The 24,769-nt window shown below is 39.3% G+C and overlaps 5 protein-coding genes across 10 annotated transcripts in view; all 5 read right to left on the bottom strand.

Moving 5' to 3' along the window:
* Nucleotides 1-4,345: 4,345 nt before the first annotated feature.
* LOC122970429 (coagulation factor XI-like) lies at nucleotides 4,346-10,691 on the bottom strand. Its single transcript, XM_044336559.1, has 9 exons — nucleotides 10,443-10,691; nucleotides 10,148-10,304; nucleotides 9,700-9,809; nucleotides 9,281-9,443; nucleotides 8,358-8,476; nucleotides 8,135-8,267; nucleotides 7,851-7,957; nucleotides 4,687-4,846; nucleotides 4,346-4,488 (listed from the first exon to the last, which is right to left on the bottom strand). The coding sequence occupies exons 1-9, from the start codon at nucleotides 10,501-10,503 to the stop codon at nucleotides 4,377-4,379; spliced, it is 1,122 nt and encodes a 373-aa protein (XP_044192494.1). The 5' UTR covers nucleotides 10,504-10,691; the 3' UTR covers nucleotides 4,346-4,376.
* A 772-nt stretch (nucleotides 10,692-11,463) lies between these two features.
* On the bottom strand, nucleotides 11,464-14,224 carry LOC122969732 (glutathione S-transferase A). The gene is made up of 6 exons (XM_044335676.1): nucleotides 13,947-14,224; nucleotides 13,761-13,826; nucleotides 13,442-13,547; nucleotides 12,640-12,758; nucleotides 11,947-12,032; nucleotides 11,464-11,803 (listed from the first exon to the last, which is right to left on the bottom strand). Exons 1-6 carry the CDS (start codon nucleotides 14,112-14,114, stop codon nucleotides 11,671-11,673), a joined length of 678 nt encoding a protein of 225 aa, XP_044191611.1. The 5' UTR covers nucleotides 14,115-14,224; the 3' UTR covers nucleotides 11,464-11,670.
* A 2,124-nt stretch (nucleotides 14,225-16,348) lies between these two features.
* Nucleotides 16,349-20,315, bottom strand: LOC122969731 (glutathione S-transferase A-like). The gene is made up of 6 exons (XM_044335675.1): nucleotides 20,043-20,315; nucleotides 18,780-18,845; nucleotides 18,545-18,650; nucleotides 17,450-17,568; nucleotides 17,278-17,366; nucleotides 16,349-17,176 (listed from the first exon to the last, which is right to left on the bottom strand). The coding sequence occupies exons 1-6, from the start codon at nucleotides 20,208-20,210 to the stop codon at nucleotides 17,044-17,046; spliced, it is 681 nt and encodes a 226-aa protein (XP_044191610.1). The 5' UTR covers nucleotides 20,211-20,315; the 3' UTR covers nucleotides 16,349-17,043.
* A 233-nt stretch (nucleotides 20,316-20,548) lies between these two features.
* On the bottom strand, nucleotides 20,549-22,221 carry LOC122969592 (glutathione S-transferase A-like). Its single transcript, XM_044335436.1, has 6 exons — nucleotides 21,877-22,221; nucleotides 21,448-21,513; nucleotides 21,190-21,295; nucleotides 20,975-21,093; nucleotides 20,816-20,901; nucleotides 20,549-20,702 (listed from the first exon to the last, which is right to left on the bottom strand). The coding sequence occupies exons 1-6, from the start codon at nucleotides 22,042-22,044 to the stop codon at nucleotides 20,570-20,572; spliced, it is 678 nt and encodes a 225-aa protein (XP_044191371.1). The 5' UTR covers nucleotides 22,045-22,221; the 3' UTR covers nucleotides 20,549-20,569.
* A 43-nt stretch (nucleotides 22,222-22,264) lies between these two features.
* The window catches only part of fhod3a (formin homology 2 domain containing 3a), a 60,698-nt gene continuing 58,193 nt past the window's right edge, over nucleotides 22,265-24,769 (bottom strand). For all 6 annotated transcript variants that reach the window (XM_044335424.1, XM_044335423.1, XM_044335428.1 and 3 more), the window contains 2 exons: nucleotides 24,526-24,690; nucleotides 22,265-23,822 (listed from right to left, as the gene is read on the bottom strand). In XM_044335424.1, coding sequence (XP_044191359.1) covers nucleotides 23,740-23,822; nucleotides 24,526-24,690 — 248 coding nt within the window. In that variant the 3' untranslated portion in view covers nucleotides 22,265-23,739. The remainder of the gene's footprint in view (nucleotides 23,823-24,525; nucleotides 24,691-24,769) is intronic.

Genomic DNA, 24,769 nt, shown 5'->3' with positions numbered 1-24,769 from the left:
TCCTCTGCTGCTTCTATTTTGACTTCTTTTTTTTAAAATCTTTTTGGCAGGCAAGACAATTTACGTAATCTCATGGGATGGTGTATAATAGCACGCCACTTTTAAAGACACTCACATGTCATGTCTACACATTTTAACCTTTTTGCGTGTCACTTAACGCTGTTGGGTTTTTTAGGCACAAAAACCACTTGGTTAGGGTTAGATTAGAGTAACTGTTCAATCAGGAGAGACACGTTAAAGAAGTAAAGATAATTGTTTATTGTATAGATGATATTGACAATTGGCCTTGTCAAAAGTCTTTGGCGCTTAGACTCTACAGGGAGATTTTGTAATCACGGGACATCAGTCCTGAGCAGCAGCAAGATAAATCCCCCCATAGAGTCCAGACATTGGTGGTGGTGGTGGTTGATGTCGTCCGCTGAGACTGATAAGGCTGATAAGTTTGATGAAGTGATGAAGTGATGAATCTGCAAAGACTGGCTATGATGGGGAGGTGGTGGTGCATGCAAAATGGCAACATGAAAGCACTACGACAGAAAGGGAGACAAACATATTTAAAAAGACAGTCACACAACAATAGGCAGACAATGGAGGTGTGTCACCATGCTGTTGGATAGATGTAACCAGCTGATAGTTCAATTACAGCCCCAGATAATGACAGCAAAGGAAATTATGAGTGAGCATGCCTGAGAGATGTGAAAGCTGTGATGGTATGAGAAATAAAACCACAAGCATATTCATGCAAAGATAGTCCTCCTGACTGAAGTTTCATTATAGCTCCATTAAAAATGCTGTAAAAATGTTCCTTTTAACAGCACTAAAATGCTCAATGTGACGGTTAAAATATCTGGTAACAATGTCTCGAGTCATGGTAAAATGTGTCCAGTTAGTGGTTGGTTAGTGGTCTAAAACAGTGCTCTCCTACAAGTTTTTGCCTACAAACTATTTAGCCAACCATCCAACCCGCCTCCTCCTAATAAGGCAAAATCACCATATAAAAATAAAAGAAAGTCACATTATATTGACGCCAATTCATCAGTTCCCCTGTCACCCAAACATAATGTTGTGAAATGACACGCGAAAAGCTTAAAATGCGGCGTGATAACATGCAAAGTGTTGAGATGTTAACGGAAGAGCTGAGTTTTCAGGTGTTTTTTGGAGGCCCCAAAGGAGTCAGCAGACCGTATGGAGCTGGGTAACCCATTCCACCATTGTGGAACCACAAACAAGATCTGGATCATGATTCCATACCAGTCGCTGACAGTATTACCATTCATTTGCGGACCGGATCGGACAGGAGGGGACATACGGCCTAATGAGTGACAAAATATTGCCATACTAAGCTTTGTAATATTAGTTCCTAGCTCAAAAACACTTTGCTTACTGGAGTCTGTACCAACCTTTGACAAAGCGGATTCATATCCTGTAAACATATTCTGAGTACATAAAGGTTAAAATAACAAATATATTCCATGTGATCAGAGGCTGTTAATACAATATTACTTCTACCACATGACTGATTCATTTACTTATTTACTTATCAACCTTTATTTGCACAGGGTAGTTTTTATGAGCACATACAGTTTACTTTGTCACTGCAATTATTTAGTACAAAATTATTTTTCCCAGTGACATTGCATTAAACATAATGTCTTGGAGACAGGGTTAGTCACAACAATTCCCAGTTAGCAGTAACTGTAAAATAACATAAATAAAATGACAGAAACAGACAGCTCTGACAATTATATAAAATAAACACAATACTGGTTCAATGACAGTAGTCACTGTTGATTAGAACATAGTGTTGGAAGTTTCAGAGAGGTATTTTGATTTTTCCTCCCATTTCCTAACCACAGGCTCAATGACATATTTAGACTGAAATGGCACATAATGAGTTACTGAAAACAAAAATGAAAAACTCTGAAAACATTTGAACCCGAAGTACGACTCATTTCTTTCTATTTTAGTGCCTATTGCCTGTTTTGCACCTGTTATCTCTGGTCCAGTCAGCCTGACAAAAAGGTTAAAAAGAGACAGGAAGGCTGCTAGCTGCGTAGGTGCTGACAATGTTTCACATCAGCAGAGAAATGTTACATCTGTTCGTGGGAGATCTATGTTCTACATTATAAACAAATCAAATAGGAAATATATACACATATGTACATGTACAATTATGGTTATATAGACACTCATAGACATTTACAGATGCGGTTACACTTAGTTAGCCACACACGGTATGTAAAGCAGCGTAGTGTATGTGTGAACCATAAATCAAGGGTCTAAGGATAGAAGTGTTGTACATAATTTGTATAACATAAATATATTCCTTTACTGAAACTCTGTCTGTAATCAGATCTGGTTTCACAGCCATAAACTGGAGATAAAGCTGAGATGGTTTAAGGTTGATTGAAGGTGGATTGAGGGCCAGAGGTTTCTGCAGGAGGGAGCTGTTGTCAGCTGCTGTTTTCACCTCCTCATAGAAGTCGGCCACAACGTATTTCTTGTCCACCCACACAACATCCCTATTGTACAGACAAGGCTTGGTTATGCGTTGCTGGTATTCCTGGGTTGTCCTCATCTGTTATACTGTTTTGTTACCATGAGTGGGACAAGCTGTGGACTGATTGAAACTGTTTGGCATCTTTTTACAATTAACATGGTTAAAATCTCCAAGGAAAAAACAAGGGGCATCAGGTGAGATAGATGACATTGCTGCAACACTGAAAAGATGACATCGGTAGCAGCTTTGGCATTTGCCCTGGGATGGATATACACCACTGTTAGGAATATTAGGGGAAATTCTCACGGCAAAGCTTGATGTCCGGCAGGCAGATCCTCTGACATACAGTGACACTACTACACCATGGAGCTTTCCCTGTTATCCTTTGGTCACGGTCCAAACGGATCAGGATTCCAAATCCATCAATGTCCAATATAGAGTCCAGGTCAGTGTCAGATAATCACATCTGAGTAAAAGCCATCACACACACATCTCTGAATTCATGCATAAATTTAATTTATTTCTAATTTTGTGATTGAAATCTAAGGAGAAAGTCTCGAGTGTAGTGGATCCTGTTTATATGAGATTTGTCAAACAATCCCAAGGCGAGGATCAGCATGGTTGTCAGGAAAAGTAGGACTAATATCTCCATCTTCGAACTGATCACGGTAAACTCATAGGAAAAAAGCGGCACGGCAGGAGAACACTGGTTTAAAGCCTAGTGAACACTGGTTAACTAAACAATAAGTTAAAAGACACAAACAAACAGACAGACACACAGACCCCTGCTGGCAGTCACCACAAGAGCAGCGCCATCATGCTTGTATGTGTATATGTCTGTCTTTGTAAAACACTTTGGTGCAAAACCTGTTTGCTTTTTAAAGTGCTATATAAATAAAATAAACTTGAAACTTGAAACTAGAAATGTCAAAGACTCCACTGTCCCTGTTGCTGAGTATCTTGACTGCTCTTCATATTGTGCTTTGCTGTATCTGGTTCAGCATACCTTACCACCACTCTGTGTTCTGTCAGTGTGAGGGCTCCCTCTCTTGACCATCTGCTGCTCTGTGTCTTCTGTCTGTAAAAATATTTGTACTGCATAGTCAGGACCCAGAAATATCAAACTGATGTCAAAGAGCTGCTGACAAATACACACTATGTGTTGCCTTGTTTCACATCGTGTATCATATTAAGTTGTATTTAAACACACCACAAAGATTAGAGATTATATCCAAAATGACTTTTTATTTCTTCTTCTTTTTAATCTCTTAAAGAAATGTGGTTAATCTTTTTTTAATCTTTTCATAATTTTTCTTGCAGCAAACAAAAAACAGTAAATAAATCATTCTCAGGCACTGCTAGACTGGGGACCCCTGCCAAAAGAAAGACGATCAAGGGTACGGTATGCTGGAGACAAGAACTCTTCCTGCAGAGCATAAATCCAAATGAGCAAATGTTCTTCACACTTCACCTCAAATTTGACTTTCTGGTGTTGGTTGACATGAGCTGGTGCCATTTTATGTAAAGGAACTTAACTAAAATGAAAGGGGGATGAACCTTTGACTGCCTTCTGTTTAGTTTAGCCTCTGTTGACATACTGTATATATTAACTCATTTTTTTGTGGAAGAATTGGCATCCAAAGTTCAGACTGCCACATTAATGTGGTAGTGGGCATGTCTGAAGGACACAGAGGGAAAGGACAGAAATGTGTGTATATATGAGGACACTTCCTCTTTTGCAAGCTGATGAAAAGAGGAGAAGCGAGAGAGGAAGGAGAGAAGATTTATACAGGAATAAAATCATCCACACAGATTGCTACAGTTGAATATTTTGTTGTAATTTTTCATTTTATTTGAAAGTGTTTGTATGTACAAGTCAAACCCTCTCAACACAGTTCTTCAGGGAGAAGCCGGACACAACATTACTTAATTGGGTAACTTTGGGAGGAGCAGGTATGGTGATGACACGCTTGAGATAGCAGCGGCGCCTAGAACAAAAAATCAACATATAAATACACCTGATTCATATCACAAAACAGGGCTACGATAGCATCAGGTTGATGATCAAGTTAAATGTTACATGATTTCTGGGTTTTGCTGGAATTGTTACAATTTTACCAAAAAATTGACAACATTTGTGTTTTGGGTCTTTTTGCATACTCGCATAAAGAATACTGTTGGCCTACCAGTAATTACGGTCAAAGAAGCTCTCGTTGACATAAGTGTAGAACTGGCAGTTGGGATCCTCTGTGCATTTCCACTGGCACATGTCTGGGTCATCCATCAGCTCATAGCTAATGTCAGACCCTCGAAAATCTATTCCTTCATGAGCGTCCAGCACCCAGCCTGTTAGCAGAGAGGAACAGGATAGACTGTTGGCTAAACTACAGAAATATTGCACTAAAATCAAATTAAAAAGATTAACAAATATTGATAGGTGCTGAATCATTCTAGTCTTTTCTTTTATCTATTAGATTACATCTAAATACAAAGATTTACATCACAAACTCCCTGCCCAGTGCCATCTTCTCCTTCTATAGGAACCGTTCACAGTACCTGTCCCCCTACCAGCTCCCCCCACAGGCTTCATCTGTCACTACCACCTTCACCACTTACCTTCCCCATACAGACCATTATTTCCCACCATAGACTCACTGCAACTGGCTCATCACTGTCACTGGCGACCCACTTAAGCCAGTTGTAAGCGGTAGCATCACACAATAATGAGTAAAAGCAATTGGCACAATTTGGCCAATTGGAGATAACTGGAGAGGTTCGGAGACACCAGTGACACCACAAACTAAAAACTCCCTAGCTCCCATAAGGTTAGGCCTAGAGATATGGAATTTTATACAGGTTGACAAGATGTAGAAGGTATGTGGTGATTTGCATGGTTCTGGCATAAAGCATGTCCTAATTACTGTTATTCAAATATGACTCATTATAAACGAGGACCAAAAACACCTTTTTGAGCCTTATTTGAACTGATGTTGTTTTGTTTGTGTTTTAGCCACATGCTAAACAAACACATTTCCAGAAACTAGAAGATGTCACTTGTCAAATGAAGCCTAATACATGTATCGCGGCCTTACAGTTCTTCTGTTACGAGCTTTTCCATTTGGGTGTGCTAAATAGGTGAAAATTCTATAAAAGGGGTGGATGCTAAAGGGTTAAATGCATCCCCATTTTAATTAATAAGAGTTTGCCGAGCTACTATCCTATTTCATGTCAAAGTATGACAAAATTCTCATTTTAGGTGATTTTAACATCCATATCTGCTGCCTTTCTCAGACATTTGTAACTGATTTTATGAACACTTTAGAATCTTTTAACCTCACTCAGGCAATACAAGAACCTACACATTCCAAGGGTCACACTCTTGACCTAGTTCTGTACAGCGGTCTCAGCTCCAACAATTTTGAGATTAAGGATATCTGTGTGTCTGATCACCAAGCAGTTTTATTCAATGTGGTTTTAACCCAATTACCATTTAATCACAGCACACCCATAAGCCACCATGTTTTTAATTCTATGTCTGCTAGCAAGTTTTCTGAGCTTTTTACTAATGCCTTTTTAACTGCCTTTAATCTTCATTTTAATACAGAGGAGCTGGTCTCTCTTTTTAATCACACTTCTCAGTCTGTCCTGGACTCTGTTGCCCCCCACGATAAAAAGTCAAAGACAGAACCGCAACCCTGGCTAAACGGATCCACCAAAGAATTAAAGAGGGCCTGTAGGAGAGAGGAACGCAAATGAAAAAAAACAAGTTTACATGTATTTTATGAGATCTGGACGGACGCAATGACAAACTATCAAAAGGCAGTTAAAGAAGCTAAAACCTAATTTTTTTCTAGTTTAATTTTAGCAAGTCATTCTAACCCCAGTATTTTATTTAAAATAATAGACTGAGTGACCACCACCTCCCCTTGTCATTTTATTGATGCCTCACAAGAGATGTGTGAGAAGTTTCTAAATTTATTTAGTGGAATAGTCATGGATATAAGGCAATAAATCCACCTATAATTGGTTTTATTCTTACCTTTTAGAAAGAACCTTCTCGGTCACCATTGGTAACCTCACTTCTTCCACAGCCCACATTACCAGTGGTGTACCGCAAGGTTCAATTTTAGGTCCAATTTTATTTTCCATCAACATGCTTACACTTGGCCAAATCATTCAACAACACAACATTTCTTTTCATTGCTATGCAGACGACACACAGATGCCTCCAACTAGTTCAGAACACAGCAGCTAGGCTTCTTACAGGTTTTAACAGACAACATCACATCAACCCAATCCTGCCTTCTCTCCATTGGCTCCCTGTTCATTTTAGAATTGATTTTAAGATTTTACTGATCTCTTTTAAAGCACATCTGGGTCTGGCTCCCACCTACGTGACAGATATGTTGACCCCGTACGAACCAGCCCGCAGCCTTAAGTCCTCAAGTGGGGCCCTTCTGGCTGTTCCAAAGTCAAGGCTTAAATCTAAAGGTGACCATGCTTTTGCCATCAGGGCCCCTTGGCTTTGGAATGACCTGCCTGAGGAGATAAGGCTCACAGAATCAGTAACTTTTAAATCACCTCTCAAAACCCATTTCTACAGACTTGCTTTTATGTACTGTTGTCTTTCGATCATCTTTCTATAGTCTTTTAATCTTTTTATCATCTCTCTATTGTTTTTCATTGTCTTCTGCTGCCTCCTTAAGGTCAGACCTGTTATTGCTTTCTGTGCCGTGTCTTTGCTTTGCATTGTACTGCTTTTGCTTTGTCTGTCAAAGCACTTTGTAAACTCTGTTTTTAAAGGTGCTATAAAAATAAAGATATTATTATTATTAAAGATGCTACAGCCATGTTAGCGGCTCTGTGAAGCTGTACTTAGACACAGCATTGCTTTGAGTAAATTGTAATGTCAGCATGCTAACATGCTCACAATGGCAATGCTAACATGCTGATGTTTAGCAAGTATAATGCTTACCATATTCACTATCTTAGTTTAGCGTGTTTGCATGCTAGCCATTGCTAGTTAACACTAAACATAAAGTACAACAAGGGCTGATTGGAATGTTATTAGTTTTTCAGGTATATAATCCAAAGTCTTGGACAAAATGAAAGATGAAAAATTAAGGAATCACCAAGATTATTACAATTCATCCAGAGGCAACATGCGTATACCAAATGTCATGGTAATCCATCCTGTAGTTGTCAAGATATTTCACTCAAAGCCACAAATGTGAACCTCATAGTTATTGAGAGTCGATCCAAACAACCAGAATAGAACACATGGTCTGTAATATGTGACGGTCTCCTGTATGTCTTTTCTCAATGTTTTTGATTGACTAGTGATACATACTGTTATCTAGCTGACAGAAGCGTGCTGGTAGTCCAGATGTTGCTCCCTCTTTACTTATGGTCACCATTTCATTGGGGTTGTTCTTCAGATAACAGTTGAAGTCATTACTGCAAAAATAATGAAAATAAACCTTGAAAGTATGTCTACATTTTGAGATAACAGAAAGAACAGATAACGACATTACAAATGTTGCCTATTTGATACACGAATCATATAAATATTTGTTTGACTTGACTGAGACAGTAACGTTGTACCCTTTAAAACTGCTGGCAAACACACACTACCTGGTGTAAGAGAAGTAAGTGCAGAGTGGATGAGCAGAGCACAATGTCTGACAGTGTTCAGGTGAGGCAGCGGGCAGCGTCTCGATGCTGTTTCCCTTGATTTCAGTTCTTGGAAAAAGCTTGCCCTGACACACTGTACAAAACACAGGTCAAACAATGAGAGAGCATGCATGGCAACCTGCAGGATGCTTTCCTAATGCTATGACCTTTGCTGTTTGTGTACCTGTGTCAAAGGACTGAGTTTTTTCTGCTTTGTGGGAGAACCCAGATACTACACCAGCCTTTCTTTCTATAGTAGGAATCCTTGGTATTGTCCAGCTGAATTTAAGGTGGCACTTGTACCTAAAAACAGAACAAGAAATGACACCATCAGGGAACATCACTCCACAAGAGTTAAATCTTATACTAGTCAGCATGTGAAAACAGTTGTACAATGTCTACTTTGGCTCTGGTGGAGTGTCAGATGTAAGCAAACAACCCTGATGATGTCACAGCTATGTCATTAGGGTTATTTCAGCTTGGGCTCAATATTTTTTACAATATATATTCTGACCAAGGATCTTTGTTGCTGTCAGCTGTCAAATAAAGGCTTGCCAGAAGAAATATTAATGTCACTCATCCACATATATCTACATTGGCACTCCTCCTCCTGACTCTTAACCACAAAACCCACAAATACTAAGTATGCTCATGAACCAGTACCTACAAAGCTACAGACTAATACGTCTAGTTTTTGAAGCCATGTTCAGTAGTTAAAGAACGATTTCACAATTTTTCAAGTCTGTTTTAAAACATAAGTCAAATGCCCATATGAAGACAACAACAGGTTTTGTTTGCTGTAATGATCCTTTCCTACAGTAATACACTTTCAATAGAGGTGATGGGGGACAAAATCCACAGCCCTCATTTTGTGCAAAAAATGTATTCAATAGTTTATAGTTACAGGATAGTTACAAAAAGGGGGAATTTCATGCTAAAAAAGACTGACTTTTGAGAATTTCAGTGCAGGAGAAGCACACGATTCCTCTTATAAGCCAATAAAAGACATTACTTAAGTAACACCATTACCTCTGCCTCCAGAACAGCCCTGCCTTCACAAAATGACAATACAATTTAAACTGCAATGTAATATTATGTGAGTTTTACCTGATTTTCTCTAATGTGAAGACTCCATTTACAAAAGTAAAGAACTGACAGCCAGGGTCTTGTGTGCAGGCTCTCTGACACTCCTCATAGTCACTTGTGAACAAGAATCGGTAGTCTGCCCCTAGGAAGTCCACGTTCTGGTACACCTGAGAAAGACAAGGTTCTGGCAGACAGACAGAAAGAGTAAAAGAGAGTTTCACCACACATCACTAATTAACTAGTGACTAACTAACTAGTGAATAACTGTTAAATGGTTCAATGGTTGTGTGCCTACTTGGGTCTGGGTCACAGGATTTAAGAGAAAACCAAGACCCAAACAACCTAGATAGATGGACCAGCAGACAGACAGAAAGAATTAAAGAGTCACTAATGTCACTAATTAACTAATGATTTTAATAACTGTTTAAAATGTTTCCTACTTGTTTCTGGGTAGCAGGGTTTGAGAGAAAAGCCAGAGGTGACACCCAGGAGTGGAGTCTGAACATTAGGCTGTCCAGAGGGAGTTGACTTGAGGTAGCAGTAGAAGTGCCTGCAGAGAGGGGCAGATTTTTTGTGTGCATTTAACTTAAAACAAACATTAAAAAGTGAAGAGAAAAGTGGTTTAGATAATAAACTGCATATGGAGAACAGTGTGCTCTGATTTATTTTAAATTACACTATGTTTTGCATCCAGTACAGTGACTTCTTGACCTCTAGAAGGAATTTGAGTTGGAATTAGATTTTGTTTGTTTTGTTTTTGTGCTTTCTAATTTTACAAAGCTTACTCTTAGTTTCTTGTTTTCTGACAGCATTTTAAATAAAATAAATCACTAGTACATCACAGTTAATCATTTATTTCTGATTATATGTCTATTGCTTGTTTGGTACCTGTTATCTCTGGTCCAGTCAGGCCGAATAAAGGTAAAGAATAGACAAGAGGGGTGCTGAGTGCACAGCTGCTGACAGTGATTCACATCAGGAGAGTAGAGAGATGTTATGTCTGTTCCCGGGAAATCCACGTTCTCCAGAAGCTCATGGCTACATTCTGAGGAAATAGAAAAGGAGACACACACCTACAGTATTTATATGTACAAATACAAATACACACATATCAAATAGATTTTACCACATGTAAATGGTAAAATATAAACTCAAATACATCATCACACTTAGGTAGTATTACCTTCACTAATGCAGAGGCTGCAAAGGGAGAGCAGACTCACTAAAATCAAACGTGTTCTCATCTTCTCAGTTTCTCTGGTATTCTGCTGAGATTATTGAAGCACAACTACAGTACAGTCAAAAGAAGTGAATCTGCAGCTGCAGGCTCCCCAAAGGACTGTTTTGCAATCCTCACATGTATACATCTGTTTTACCACTGATTGTTGACACATACAGCGATTGGCTCACAGGAACTGCATGCAGCTGCCTTCAGGTGCAATGACCCAGACACACAACCTTGGAAGCTAGATCGAACAAGTATCAATGTTTGTTAAATGAGCATGCAGGAGAGCTAACTGAAAATTGTCCAATATTTGCAGATGTAATTTGACTAACCTTTTAAAATCAATAAATGAATGGGACTTGGTTAAAAATGAGTGAGATAAAAAGGTGTGATTTTATGTATTCATAGTCAAAAATCAGTTGAAACTACGACCTCTCAAGTTTATTGGACGTTCCTAAGTCATATCAAGGGTTGATCACTCTTTGGATGGTGTCTTGCTCTGCTGACCGGTTTATCCTGTCACTTCATTGTATTTTTTGTCCTTTAGAAAACACATTTTGCTTGAGCAGCTGCCAGCTGCGGCCTGCAACTTGCAAGTCACCAGCAGTGATAATGGTTTCATTTACTTTGATCCCAGGGTGAAAGACTAAAAAACTCAGTTTTGTGATAATAAGAAGCCAAAAGGAGCCTGAATCTGGGTTAATGTTCTGTTTGTACAGCATGTTTCCACCCACTGGCCAAGAAGGGCAAGACAGAAAAACTGTATAAGTAGAACGAACTATGGACGAGCATAAAGCATCAGTAGTTTATAGGAATTTAGCAACCTCTGCTGTCTAAACTGTTAAAGTGCAGAAACCTTTTCCCCTCAACCAGTTGTATAAAAGAATTGGCATTAAAATTTGCTCCAAATGATCAACTTTGATGAATATAGAAGCCTTCAGTGTAAACTGTAAACTGATATTGATATTAATAAAGCAGGTAAAGTTGAAAGTCAATCTTTATTGATTTGTTTACAGCATACAAAAAGAGTCATCTGTAGCTTAAATTACAAACAAATAATGTCAAGAAATTAACCACCATAGAAAATTCTTTTTTTTTTTTAAATGCAGTAGTGCAATGCAAGGAGTGGTTATACATATCAAACAACAGGAACGGTTTAGTGTGACAGCTGATGTGAGTTTGAATGTCAGATGTCTTTGAGCATGTCTTGTCCCTGTGGGTTCTCCAGCCAGGTAGGAGGCCAGCTGGCTTTGATGCTGGGTCTGTCCTTCAGAGAGTTATAGTAAGCTGCCAGTTTAGGGTAACGCTCCTCAGATAACCTACAGAATGAAGAAAAGTTGGTGTGAACTTCAAATTACACATTTAATGCACCTTGATAATCCATCCAATCATCTTGCCAAGCAGCATTAAGTCATTCTCAGGCATTTGATTAATGTCATTTAACAATATTTAGTACACTTACCCAAAACGGAAGACGTAAGCGACGCTTGGAAAAACGATCACATCAGCCAGTGAAAAGGTCTTTCCTGCCAGGAAGGAGCCTGATACCTATAACACAGAACAAAGGAGCTAATTCCATATTCATGTGCTGGCAGGCAGATCTGACAACATGTTAATGAAGAGGACTGCATTTGGGGAGGGGGTAACTCATTGAAGACACACATGGGCCTCCAATAGCTGTGTTGAATGGGTATATTTTAGTTAACTAAAATACAAAATACATTATAGGTATATGTGTATATAAAATGAATAGTTCAACATTTTGGGAAACAGCCATTCCACACATTCTTGCAGAGAGTCAGATGACTAGATAGATACCACTCTCATGAGGGTGGTATCAATCTTCTTATCTAACCTTACATTTCCTAAAAAATGTTCCTGATTTTGCTACAATCCCAAGAAGATTAAAGTTTAATTATCGTGTCATTAATTAAACTTGTGTTGCAAACCTTTCCCAGACTTACCAACTGGTGTTATCACACTAGAAGTGTGATAACACACACACACACACACACACACACACACACACACACACGCGCGCGCGAGCGATAGTATGTACCTGCAGGGCTACTTCAACAAACCCTGAGCAATTGCCAATCACTGCAGCTCTGCATTTGTGTAAATATGTTTGAAGGTACAGCATCTTCAGCTTTACCTTCTGCAGGTATCCCTCCCACAGCTTGAGCTCAGCACTCAAAGCCTCTCTGTTTCTCTTCACAGCAGAGTCGTGCCTCTCCCCCTCCGGGACCTTCCAGTCGTAGTAGATAACATCAGCTGCAAAATGTCAACAGACAATCAGTTGTAACACCAGCTCTCCAAGGTATGAAAGCCGTGGGAACTATCAATGAAGCCCATCTGCACACTGTACATCCCCACCCACATTGTGCTTAGACTAACTGCTTTCATTTCCCCTTGCAGCTGATTGTGAAGTCAGTCAGGACATTATTATGTAATTTAAGTAACTAAAGACGGTGAAAGTGTCTCAGATAAAGTTTGAAGCAGCCTACTCAGAAAATAGAGTATTCACTTGAGTATTTATAATCATGTACAAGATTGTGCAACTGACAGCTCTGTGCAGCTCTCCTCTTTTTGCAAGCTCTCTCCAAAAGTACCCCATCCCATGACTCCAGTTTTGCATGCAAGTCTCTCCGAACATGTGATTCTTTGTGGGATTAAAATCATTCCTTTCAAAATCACTTCCTGTTTAAGCTGTGCACAACATACACTTCATGCATAGTGCCAAGGCTTGATTATGTGATTGCACAGCTCATTAGTGCACACCGTGTGTTTTGAACACACAGCATGCACTAATTGGAGGGGTCAGCTGGGGGATGATGATAAGTCCCAAAGGCAGACATCTAAATGGCAACAACAACTATGTCAACAGGTATGTCCCGTTTTGCAATACAACAGCATTACTTGACTTCATAATACTTTGCATGTCAGGGTTTACATACCCATTTTCTGGGTGAACGTGACACCCTCAAACATGCGCTGGTACATCAGTGCTTGCTCAGCAGGGCAGTCAGGCATCAGCTTGTTTCCCTGGGACTTGAATTGGCTCTGTTGTTAGAAACATGAAAAGACCAACTATTATGAGCAGCTGCACGGAGCTCCGGTTTCTCTTCCTTTGCAGTGTGGGGTATCTGTTTGTCTGTGAGGTATTGTTAAAAAAAAAAAAAAACACAGAGTACAGGGAACACTCCCGGATATTAACTCCTTGGCTGCATAAATGTTTAACAAGGGCCAAGTTCAGTACCTTGGCCAAGTTCTTACCTCCAGGTACATGCAGGCAGCGTAGGACTCATTCAGGACATGAGAACCATGTTTGAAGGCTGGAAGCTTTAAGAAAGAGTGAAATGTAAACTTTGGATAGCTACTTAAAGCTTTATTTCTGTCACAAAAATGAATATGATTCAGTGCTTATCAGGAAAATATGCACCCTGTTTAAAGTGAACTCACCTGTCCCCTGGGATTCATGGCCATGACTTCCTGAGACTTGTGCTCCATTTTCTCAAAGGCAAGCAGTTTCTGGTTGTAACCCTGCAGGTTCTTCTCCTCCAGGGTAATCATCACCCTCCAGCAAGGGGGAGAGCCGGAGCCCCACAGTAGAGTCATGTCCTTGGCCATGGTTTCAGACAGAGATGTTTCACCTAACGGTTGGAATTGTAGACGGTGTGAAATGAATGAAGAATGAAGCTGGAGAGAGACAAATGCCTGGTTTTATAACAAGCACCAGTCCTCGACAACCGGATTGGTTGAGCTAAGTCCCATCCCATTTTTGTGTTATCATCAAAGATCTGTGGCTTAAGACAGTTGAGATAGTTCACCCCCTTCTTCTGATAACATGATATCATATTTTAAGTTCACATGTTACAGCAATGGCAAAGAACTGCTGGTTGCATTTATAAAGTATTTTCATTGTGGAATGTGTCTCCAGCTGCTTGTGTCCACAGGCATTACTGTCAAGCCAAACATGAAGAGGAGTGACTTCTCTTGCTTTGCACCATTGCTCTTTGATCTCACACACATGCAGGTTGTGAAATATGGGGAAAAGGGAAACGAGAATCTTACACAAATGCTGGGGTTCTTTGCACTGAAATGGGCACAAACAATAAAACAAGAAACACTGAAATTCTAAAAATAATCACCCAATTCACAGCCTTTACAGCTACTGAGTTTATGGAGATCCTATCATGGCTGCAGTAATGTCTTTCATGCTGTAATATTCCAACAAACATAACTGAGATCATGTTTATCTGTGAAGCCACCAGTCATTGATATTATCTTTGTTTGTTGTTATGTTTGAAATTATCCCTGGAGTGATTTCCTGCTGCATGCATACGGTACTGTTGAAATCTCACAGTGACTCAGCACTTTTCTTTTAGAGAGGGAAAACCAGTCTTTTTATTATTATGTTTATTTCTTATATATTCTGACACAATCATTCATACTAAACAATCAAATCTGCATGTAATACACACTACATGATGTATCCCTACATTTGTGATTGACATTTAAGGTAGCATGGGATTGAAATATTTAACACCCACTAATCATATTGCAGTTTCTTTGTCTGTTCCTGAGTCATACTTTGAACTCTAAATGTAATGCACTTGAATATTTTCCAGTATCAACACTACGCTTAAGTAAACTGTGTGAGGAAATAAACCACAGTACTGCCCTGTAGTCAATACAGTTTGCCTTCACCATCTCTTTGATATTCTGGTCTGCGAAGAAAACTTGTTGAATGGAACGAAGTTGCAGATATCACATGAAAATCATGTGGTTTCTCCAAAGCCCATTCCTTGCAGCAACACTTTCTGACCAGCCGATTATGTGTATTATCTTATGTTTTTGAAAGGTTCGACAAAAAGATTGCATCATAATTTATCCCTATTTCAGGAACAATCCATTCAGAACAACTAGTGTAATATGTAACTGAGTGACTGCACCGGTGACATTCCAACTCTTCATGTCATTTCATCTTCGATCTAACGTACGTGCAACTGAAAAAATTCTTTATCTGCTGTGCATGAGTATTTCCTGCCAGTGTGCATGAGTCAGGCATCTTGCTTGGTTGGCATAACATAAACATTTTGTGTTGACAAAGCATAGAGAGGAGAGCAAAAAAAGCTATGATGTTCACAACTGGTTTTTCTCGTTAAAAAAAAATTTTGTTGAAAAGATTTTGTTCTTCGTGAATTATTTAAACATTAAATACAATACACAAAATTCAAATAGTATTTTTTTTATTTTTATTGTAAAGGCTAGGCTTATGCTACCCACTGGTATGTATCAACTCCTAAATAGTCACATGAGGCCTTTTTGTCCAGGTCTGGTGTTTCCAAAGTAAAGTCATATCTTGATCTGCTTCCCTGTTGTCCGGCTTTTCCTCTGCAAAGTCACAAAACTTGTTCTTGCAAGTTGATTGTTAGCAGAATTTCATTTCAATAAGATGTGGGCCTGCAGACTTTCCCAGCATATACTGGTTCACTGATACAGTACATTGCTCATGTTAGACAGGCAGAACGGACTGTTGGTCTGTTCCCATGTCAGTTACAGAGAAACACCAGAACTGACCTTCTCATCATCAGCTGATGGAGGGAAAACAGGGGCAACCGAAAGTCCACAGTGCCAGAACTAAGCACGGACCCGGATGAGCATCCAGAGCATAAGACGTGGAAGCTGCTGTATCTTTAGTGGCATGTAAAGTTCTTTTACACAGCTGATATGCACAACTTTTTATTTTTTTATTTTTGTGATATAAAGTGATATAGACCAACACACAGAGCAGCTGCTGTGAATGTCTCAGAGAAGCTGTGCATTCTACATAAATGCAAAATCATGCACATGACACAGTATAGATCTACTATCTCATTTATGCAAAGTCATGATGAATGTCATGTCATTTGAGTTAGCTTTGTGTAGAGCAAACCTGTTCTGGCATAGCCGTTTAAAACAATACAACCATCAGGTCATGTCCTTAACGACACCACCCACATTTTCTAGATACAAGATAGAAAATCTACGGTACAGTGCACTTGAAGTAAATATTATGTTCACTTTTTTTTTATGGATATCAACTTACATGAGCTCAACAATAGCAATAGTAACGTCCAAACTTTAATTCAGGAAGTGAAATGACTTTATTAATAGACTCAAAGAGGTAAGAATGCACTGAAAACTGGTTATAGTAAATTCTTCATGTATTAGTCAACAGAGACTGGCGCCAGATATACCACGACATGTATTTGAGCAACAAAAAGCTGCTATACAAACAATGCCACATGTGATATTTTGTCTACTACATAAGCCTGTTGCCTTCAGTGATCTGTGAGTTTCAATTAATTGACAAAGTAATATCTCTAAAATAAATAAAAAAGTTAATTTGACAAAAAATAAAACATATAAATGCCATTGTAACACTAATATATTTGGAACATAATGCTCATCTGATTGCTTTCCTTCTTTTTTAAACATCAGAAAAATAGAAGCGCTATATTAAACAGTTACAAACACTTTTTAGACGTGTCTGTAAAGTGTGTGTGTGAACATCTCAGATGTCTTTGAGTGTGTCTTGTCCCTGTGGGTTCTCCAGCCAGTGAGGAGGCCAGCTGGCTTTGATGCTCGGCCGCTCCTTCAACAGAGAGTAATACTCAGCCAGTTTAGGGTAAGACTCTGCAGATAACCTGTAGAACAGAAGGTACAGATGGAGACATTTGAACTCCAGCGTCAGTGTTTATTTAGTGGGTGAGACATCAAGGAAGTGTGACAGGCTTCTCCCACTTACCCAAATCTGAAAAGAGTAGCAACAGTTGGAAAAACGGTGACATCTGCCAGTGAGAAGGGGGGTCCTGCCAGATGAGAGCCTGAGCCCAGCTACAAAGAAAGGGGTGAAAAATACAGCATGTTTGAACACAACAGTGAATGTTGAGTTTGTATGTTTGTGTATGTATAGATACCTTCTGCAGGTAACCCTCCCAGAGTTTGAGTTCAGCAGTCAGAGCTTCCCTGTTTCTCTTCAGAGCCGAGTCATGCTTCTCTCCTTCAGGGACAAACCAGTCGTAGTAGATGACCGCATCTTAAAAAAAAATTAAAAAAAAAAAAAAAAAGATGAAGATTATACACACATCACCATAGTCAGTGGATAGTGGCTTCAATCAGTGTATGAGCCTATCATCATTGCACATTTTTTTTGTGTGTGTTGAGTGTAGTGTAGCATTTTCAGACTATAATTAAAGGATAAAGACTTTTTTTATTCAGGGGCCATGGCTGCATTTTCATTATCGATTAATCTATCGATTTCCTCGATTCATCATTTTGTCTATAAAATGTCATGAAATTGTGAAAAATATCCGTTGTAGTTCCCCACAGCCCAAGGTGACGTCTTAAAATGTCTTGTTCGTCTAACTAACAGTCCAAAACCCAAAAATATTAAGTTAACCATCATGTATGACAAAGAAAATCATTATATTTGAGAACCTGAAACAAGCTAATTTTGGGCATTCTACTTAAAAAATTACTTGATTAATCAACTAATTGTTGCAGCTCTATTCTTATTGTCTACATATCCCATAAAAAGCGCATCACAAATATACAGTTTTGTTTTTAAAAGAAGTTATGTAATATCCTCAAACACCTGGGCACTGTAGTTTCTAGCAAATATTCCACAAACGGGACTAAATAGTGCATTTGTTAGGGACTATTTTCAGCTGCGGATTAACACACATTTGTTGCTCTAGCTAATTTACTGCAGCAGACAGTGTATCTAGATTGACACAAAATAAACTATGTTTACTGTTATGCGTCTTTAACAAACTGAACCACTGCTACTTCAAATTAATAGAATAATGTTTATTGAATGAAACACAACAGGACGAAACCTGTTGGTATTATGCTGCAACAGTAGAAATAAACTGTGCATTCTTTATCTGTGTGGTAATGAACAAATATCAGGTAAGAGGTCAGATTTGGTTTGTGTTACAGCTTGTACTTCCCATGACGATAACACTGCAGTCACAAGCTTTGAGCTGCATACTTTAATGTGTTTGTCTTACTGAGTTTCTCATAGAAGGTGAGACCCTCAAACATGCGCTGGTACATCAGGGCTTGTTCTGCCGGGGTGTCTGGGATTAGTTTGGTCCCCTGTGACTTAAACTGGCTCTGCCATCAACACATATAGAAAACACACACATATTAAAACATTTCCATGCTTCATAACAATGTTGAATTTAGATATAGTTAGCATCTAGAGTGTCTTATTGGTAATTCAATTTGGATAGGCTCACTCACCTCCAGGTAAAAACAGGCTGCATAGGATTCATTCACAATGTTGTCTCCATGTTTGAAAGTGGGAAGCTGTGAAATGGAGCGATTATGGTGAGCATGACAAACAATTCACAGACAAACTGTTATTTAGCATTAATCAGATATGAGATCCTGTGCTATTTAAATCCTGTTTGCTAATGCTACTGGGAGCTAATTAAGACAACCTGCTGAGCTGTATCACACAGGAGGGCTCTTGGGGAACAAAACCTGGCTCACTAGCTCAGTAACTATGAATGACAGCATATGTAGTGTTTTCCACATCAGTATGACTATAAAAATATTTACAGAAAAAAATGGGAAGTGCACATATTTTGCTTGAGCTGTCACAGCACTTGCATACTGTCAAACGTAAGACATGTACACCAAACTGCCTTCAAAATCCTGTCAATTAAACCATATCTTTTTTACTAGTAAATATGGGCAACTGATAAAGCAAGAACTAGGACTTTTAAGTGACAGGTAATCATTTCTGATCATTTCGGCATACTGATAATGCACCTAGAGATCCTCTAAACCAGTGGTTCTCAAACTTTTTCACATCAAGGACCCCTAAACTGACACAAATTAGACCACAGATAAGATTTTTGCTTTTAGACATTTTATTATGGTAAGTGTATTAAACCCATGATCAAAACAGTCGTACATTCTGCCATTGTGTTACTTATGGATGGAATTATGGTGAAAATAAATTATTCCTCTTTTTGCCCCCTGGAGCCCCCTCAAGGACCCCTGAGGGTCCCTGGACCCCACTTTGAGAACCAATACCCTAAACTTTATCATTGCTTACACTGGTCCTTACTGCCCTCTGTTGGTGCGTTGAGGGAAAAGACCGTTGTGTGAAGTAATACAATTTTACAAAGTACAAATTTTGCTTTAAAAATGAACTGCTTGGTGAAGTGAATATAAGCCGAATTAAAAAGTCCATCCATGTAATTCGTCAGAAGCCTTCAGTCATGTTTCAACATGAGTGCTTTTTGCCGAGAAGTCGGAAAACATTACATAAGTCAAGTTTTGAATGGAGTTTGGTGCGAACTGACCAAACAGCGCGTCTATCGGGGGAAGTTAACATGGAGGGAATGTACGCTGCCTGTGTTATTAATACAAGCTGTTGTAGTTAGTATGCGTTCATCACAATGGGATTTGAGGGAAGGGATGTCATGAATTTATTATTTACACACTATTTTACAAACTAACGTATACTGTGTTTTCTAAACTACTTCTCCCTACCTGTCCCCTGGGATTTATATCTATCACTTCTTGAGATTTGTGCTCCATCTTCTCGAAGGAGAGCAGTTTTTGGTTGAAGCCCTGCAGGTTCTTCTCCTCCAGGGCTATCATCACCCTCCAGCAGGGAGGAGAGCCGGAGCCCCACAGCAGAGTCATATCCTGGGCCATGGTTTTGGATTGAATAGCCTGAGACCTGGTTGGGCCTGTTAGCTGACACCGACGGATTTGTCTTTGCAGGATTGGTTGTAACTCGTCCCACAGTTTATGTGGATCGCAGGCTAGAATAACTGTGCATATTGCCATCTAGTGGCTGGAAGAAGGAAATGCAACTTTCAAACAATTTCCCTTTATCATAATTTACCAACAACTGTATTACACTAGATTTGGGGGCACATTTTAAGTAATTACAAAAAATCAATACACTTTTTGTTTCAATCAATTTTTATATATATATTTATAAATTTCACTGTTAAACAAACAAACACATACAATAAAATGATGTGCAGGTTATACAGTGTTCCTATGTTTCAGAGGTCCTTCAGGACATCATAACCCTGTGGGCTGGACAGCCAGTGTGGGGGCCAGCTGGTTTTAATGCTGGGTCTGTCCTTCAACAGGCTGTAGTATTTGGCCAGTTTGGGGTAGCGTCCAACCGACAGCCTAAAGAAGAAGACAATGATGTCACTAAAAACAAAGCAGTCTGGGAAAGGGGAACATTATCTCTTCCAGCACATACTATACTGTGGATGAGTAGATAGAAGTCTGTCACCTACCCAAAACGAAAAGCATAAGCAATGTTTGGAAAGACAATCACATCAGCCAATGAGAACGCTCCCGCCAGGTACGAGCCAGCACCCACCTTGAATGAAAGAAGCACTGCTGTCAGCATGGTGTGTATGCATGTCTGTGAGAGCGTAATACACGTACCCTACCTTCTGCAGATAACCCTCCCACAGTTTGAGTTCAGCAGCCAGAGCTTCCCTGTTCCTCTTCATAGCAGCATCATGTCTCTCTTCTTCAGGGACAAACCAGTCATAGTAGATGACTGAATCTAAGACAATATGGATATTGATATAGTGTGTGAATTTGTTCACTGCTACTTCTTTCCTTTTCACTCTGTGCTGGTGTTTGTGTGTGTGCATCTTACTGAGTTTATCAGTGAGGGTGAGACCCTCCATCATGCGTTGGAACATCATTGCTTGCTCTGCAGGACTGTCAGGGATCAGCTTGTTGCCCTGCAACTTGAACTGATTCTATCATAGCAAAGTACCAGAAAACATAAAGATTATATGTATATATATATATTCAATATTTTTCACATTTACTGAGGTTGTTTTTGAACTGATGAGCAGAAGCATGTAGTGTATCCTTCCAGTTCAGTAAATAGGAAGTTTTGACAGTTTACCTCCAGGTATAAACATGCAGCACTGGACTCATTCAGTATGTTGTCTCCATGTTTGAAGGCAGGGAGCTGGCAGAAAGAAATGTCATGGTATTGGCATAAGAAGGTGGGCTTTTAGGTTGCTAATTGTGCAGTACAGTCTATGCCACATGTGCATTTTGTTATGTGCAGCATGACTTAAAAAAATACATTAAGTTGCACATGGTTTTTACTCAAACATTTTATAGTGCAGGCACACTAATAAAGTTGAACACTGACTATATAGGAAATTAATCTTTTATTCAGAGGCCTCCTTAGCCGTTACTGGACATTAACTATGTTGTTAAGTTAATCCATAAGCGAGAACATTGCAGTACTTGACTGATGGCTGGTATTAATTCCTCACCATGTTTGTACATTTTACTGTAATCATTATATGCACACTAACCCTACCTGTCCTCTTGGGTTGATTTCCAAGACTTCCTGAGATTTGTGCTGTTCTTTCTCAAAGGACAGTAGCTTGTGTTTGTAGCCCTGCAGCTTCTTTTCCTCCAGAGCGATCATAACTCGCCAGCAGGGAGGGGATCCAGCCCCCCACAGGAGACTCATTGACTTTGCCATGGACACAGAACGGAACGAGTCAGTGAGACAAGGATATGAAATGAAAGGACGCAGCGAATAAAGTGAACAGCACCTCACAAATCCAAAGGTCAGTCATTAGTGGCACGCCCACGAGTTCAAGTGTGGGTTCAAGGGGCTCAGAAGTGAAAGCAGTGAAGAAGAATGACACGCACATTCTTTTTTTTTCACTCAATAGTTTTTTGGGTTTTTTTATTGCAGAATGTGTATACACAGCATTTCAAGTGAAAGTGTATGTAACCATGACTTCATGTTCAACTCACTACATGACATTTATGCAGTGATGTTTCCCAGGTTTGTTGCACTGTGAGAGGAGCGGAGACTTCAGCTGGGACTTCAATTTATCCAGACTGTCCCACAACCTGTTCAAGTTCATACAAAATGTGACCACAGAGTTCAAAGCAAACGTCCAGATATTTCAGCTATAACCACATCTTTCCTTTCTTTTCTTTTTTTTTTAATTACAATTCACATAATAGCCTCTTTTGACCTTTTCTCTCAGACTATAATACAAGTTTCTACAGAAATTACAAAAATAATACAGAACACGAACCGCACTAAACATGCACACTGTAGTACTACAGTTTAGGGTGTCTCGCAGCTGACGAGGGCATTTACACATTATATGCAGTCTTCTCTGCACGTCCTTCAAATAGTTTATTAAAATTTTTAAAAAATGTCCTTATCTTTTTGTCTTTTTACACTTTACAAACAGTTCCTCTGAGATAAATACTTCCTTTTTTTTCTGTTCAAAATCAGTCATTCATTTCAGCATGAGAGACTATTAATGTTGAGAAGAGTAAGGTGCAATAAGAAAATGACTGTCCGAGCTTTCAAATAAATACTGAGAACAATTTTGCCAAAATAAAAAAGTGAATCCAACACTTACACTGTATCACCTCGATGCAACTACACCTGCTAATGTGACATTTGTGAGTTTACTGAGAAGCAGGAGGTGAGTAAAACAAGAGGGAGAAATGGCGAAAAGGTACAGCATTGTCCCTTTTAGATGAAAGGCACACATCAGATTGAAAAACCTTTCACGTTCCTACTAAAACACAAACTACACTCGTCACTTATCAAACGTGCAGCCGTGGAAGCGAACATTTGCATTTTCACAAAGGATAATTTTCAGTAAGCCTCTTTGTTGGTGTTGATGTCTCTGGATTCTTTGAAACTGGATAAGAGAACTAATGAAACTTCCTTTTCAGGCCATTCATCTTTACAACCAAAATTCACAGCTTAAATACAAGGAAAATGGTGAAGTCACAGCTGCAGAAACTTACAAGCAAAAATTATCCCTTTGTACTAATACAATGTTTCAAATATATCGTTACATAAATAAAAATTTCAATTCAGTGCAGACGCAGCATCACTGAATTACTTTTTTTTTTCCTTTTCCTTGCCTTGATGTTGAATACATCAGTCCTTATTCGATGCATTGTCTTTCTTTACTTCCATGTTTTCCCCTGGAAGATTTTTCTTTGTATTGCATTAAAAAAAAAAAAACACTATCACAACTGCAGCTTCATCACTCAGACACATCAGGCAAGATTAGCAGCAAAAACCTAAAGGGGTTTCTGGCTGGTGCAATAAAACTCTGTAAAGTGTGGCGAAGGCAGCCGGCAGACAGTGACTGTGTTTTCATGGCGACGGGGACAGGCCAGTGGTGGGTAGTTACATCTGTATATCCGGAGAATCGGTTAGTCCTAAAGCAAGTGCTTCCTCTGGGGTCAGACCGTTCTTCAGAGTCCGCCTCACTGTGAGGAGAGGAGAGGAGAGGAGAGGAGAGGAGAGGAGAGGAGAGGAGAGAGTTATCACATCGTCATGTGATAAAAAATGTGACTTTAAATAACATTGCCAATTACATTTGCCCCAAACACATCAGTGACAGCTTGGATCTTGCTGTTACTCAAAACCCATTTTTTTAAATGTTTGATTTTATTTCCAGCACTACTCTGTACTTGTATTCTGTTTTAATTTTCTAAGTTATTTTTCTCTTACTCATTATTAAAGGGGTATTCAAGAGATTTCGTTTTGCATTTTCATTAAGTTGAGGAACTCGGGAGAGACAGATTTTAAAAAGGTCAAAACTGATGCAGCAGAGGCCGAGATAATGTGACTTTCAGTCTCTAATATGGGTCCATTTCCAAAAAGACTGGATCCTACATTTCCCATAATGCAACTAATACATGTTAATGTTGTTCCAAAAATGTAATGGTGTATTTTTTATTTTCTGAGGTGTTCTTGGAGTTGTTTCACAGCCATCCACACCTTTCCTTTATGCATTCCTTTGTGATAATAGTGTACAAGGTTTTTTTTAGTATGCATACTGACTGTTTTGGGTATAATGTACTTTATTTTTCCAGTGTGAACACACTAGATAAGCAAAACTCTACTTAGAATGAATATGTAGTAAGCATTTGAGACAGAAGTCTTGTGTCAGTAGCATTCAGGTCATACATGACTTGCGGTTGGCCCTGGACCTCCTCCTCTCTCGGGGCTGGGCTCTGGTTCCTGGACCCTGAGTGGCCGACCTCACTATGCGCTCCATGATCTCATCTGCAGCATCGTCTCCACCAATCTGAGTGTCCTCCACAGGTGGTGTCCATGCCTGCATACTGCGACCTGAATGAACAAGATGAAACAGATTTATGCTTGAGCAAAAAAAAGAGAAGAAAAAGACTCTAAAGTACTGTGACTCTTG

The sequence above is a fragment of the Thunnus albacares genome, chromosome 19 (genome assembly GCF_914725855.1).
Source record: "Thunnus albacares chromosome 19, fThuAlb1.1, whole genome shotgun sequence".
Classification (NCBI taxonomy): domain Eukaryota; kingdom Metazoa; phylum Chordata; class Actinopteri; order Scombriformes; family Scombridae; genus Thunnus; species Thunnus albacares.
Note: the sequence above shows the minus strand (reverse complement) of the source record. Positions and strands in the feature narration are given on the sequence as shown.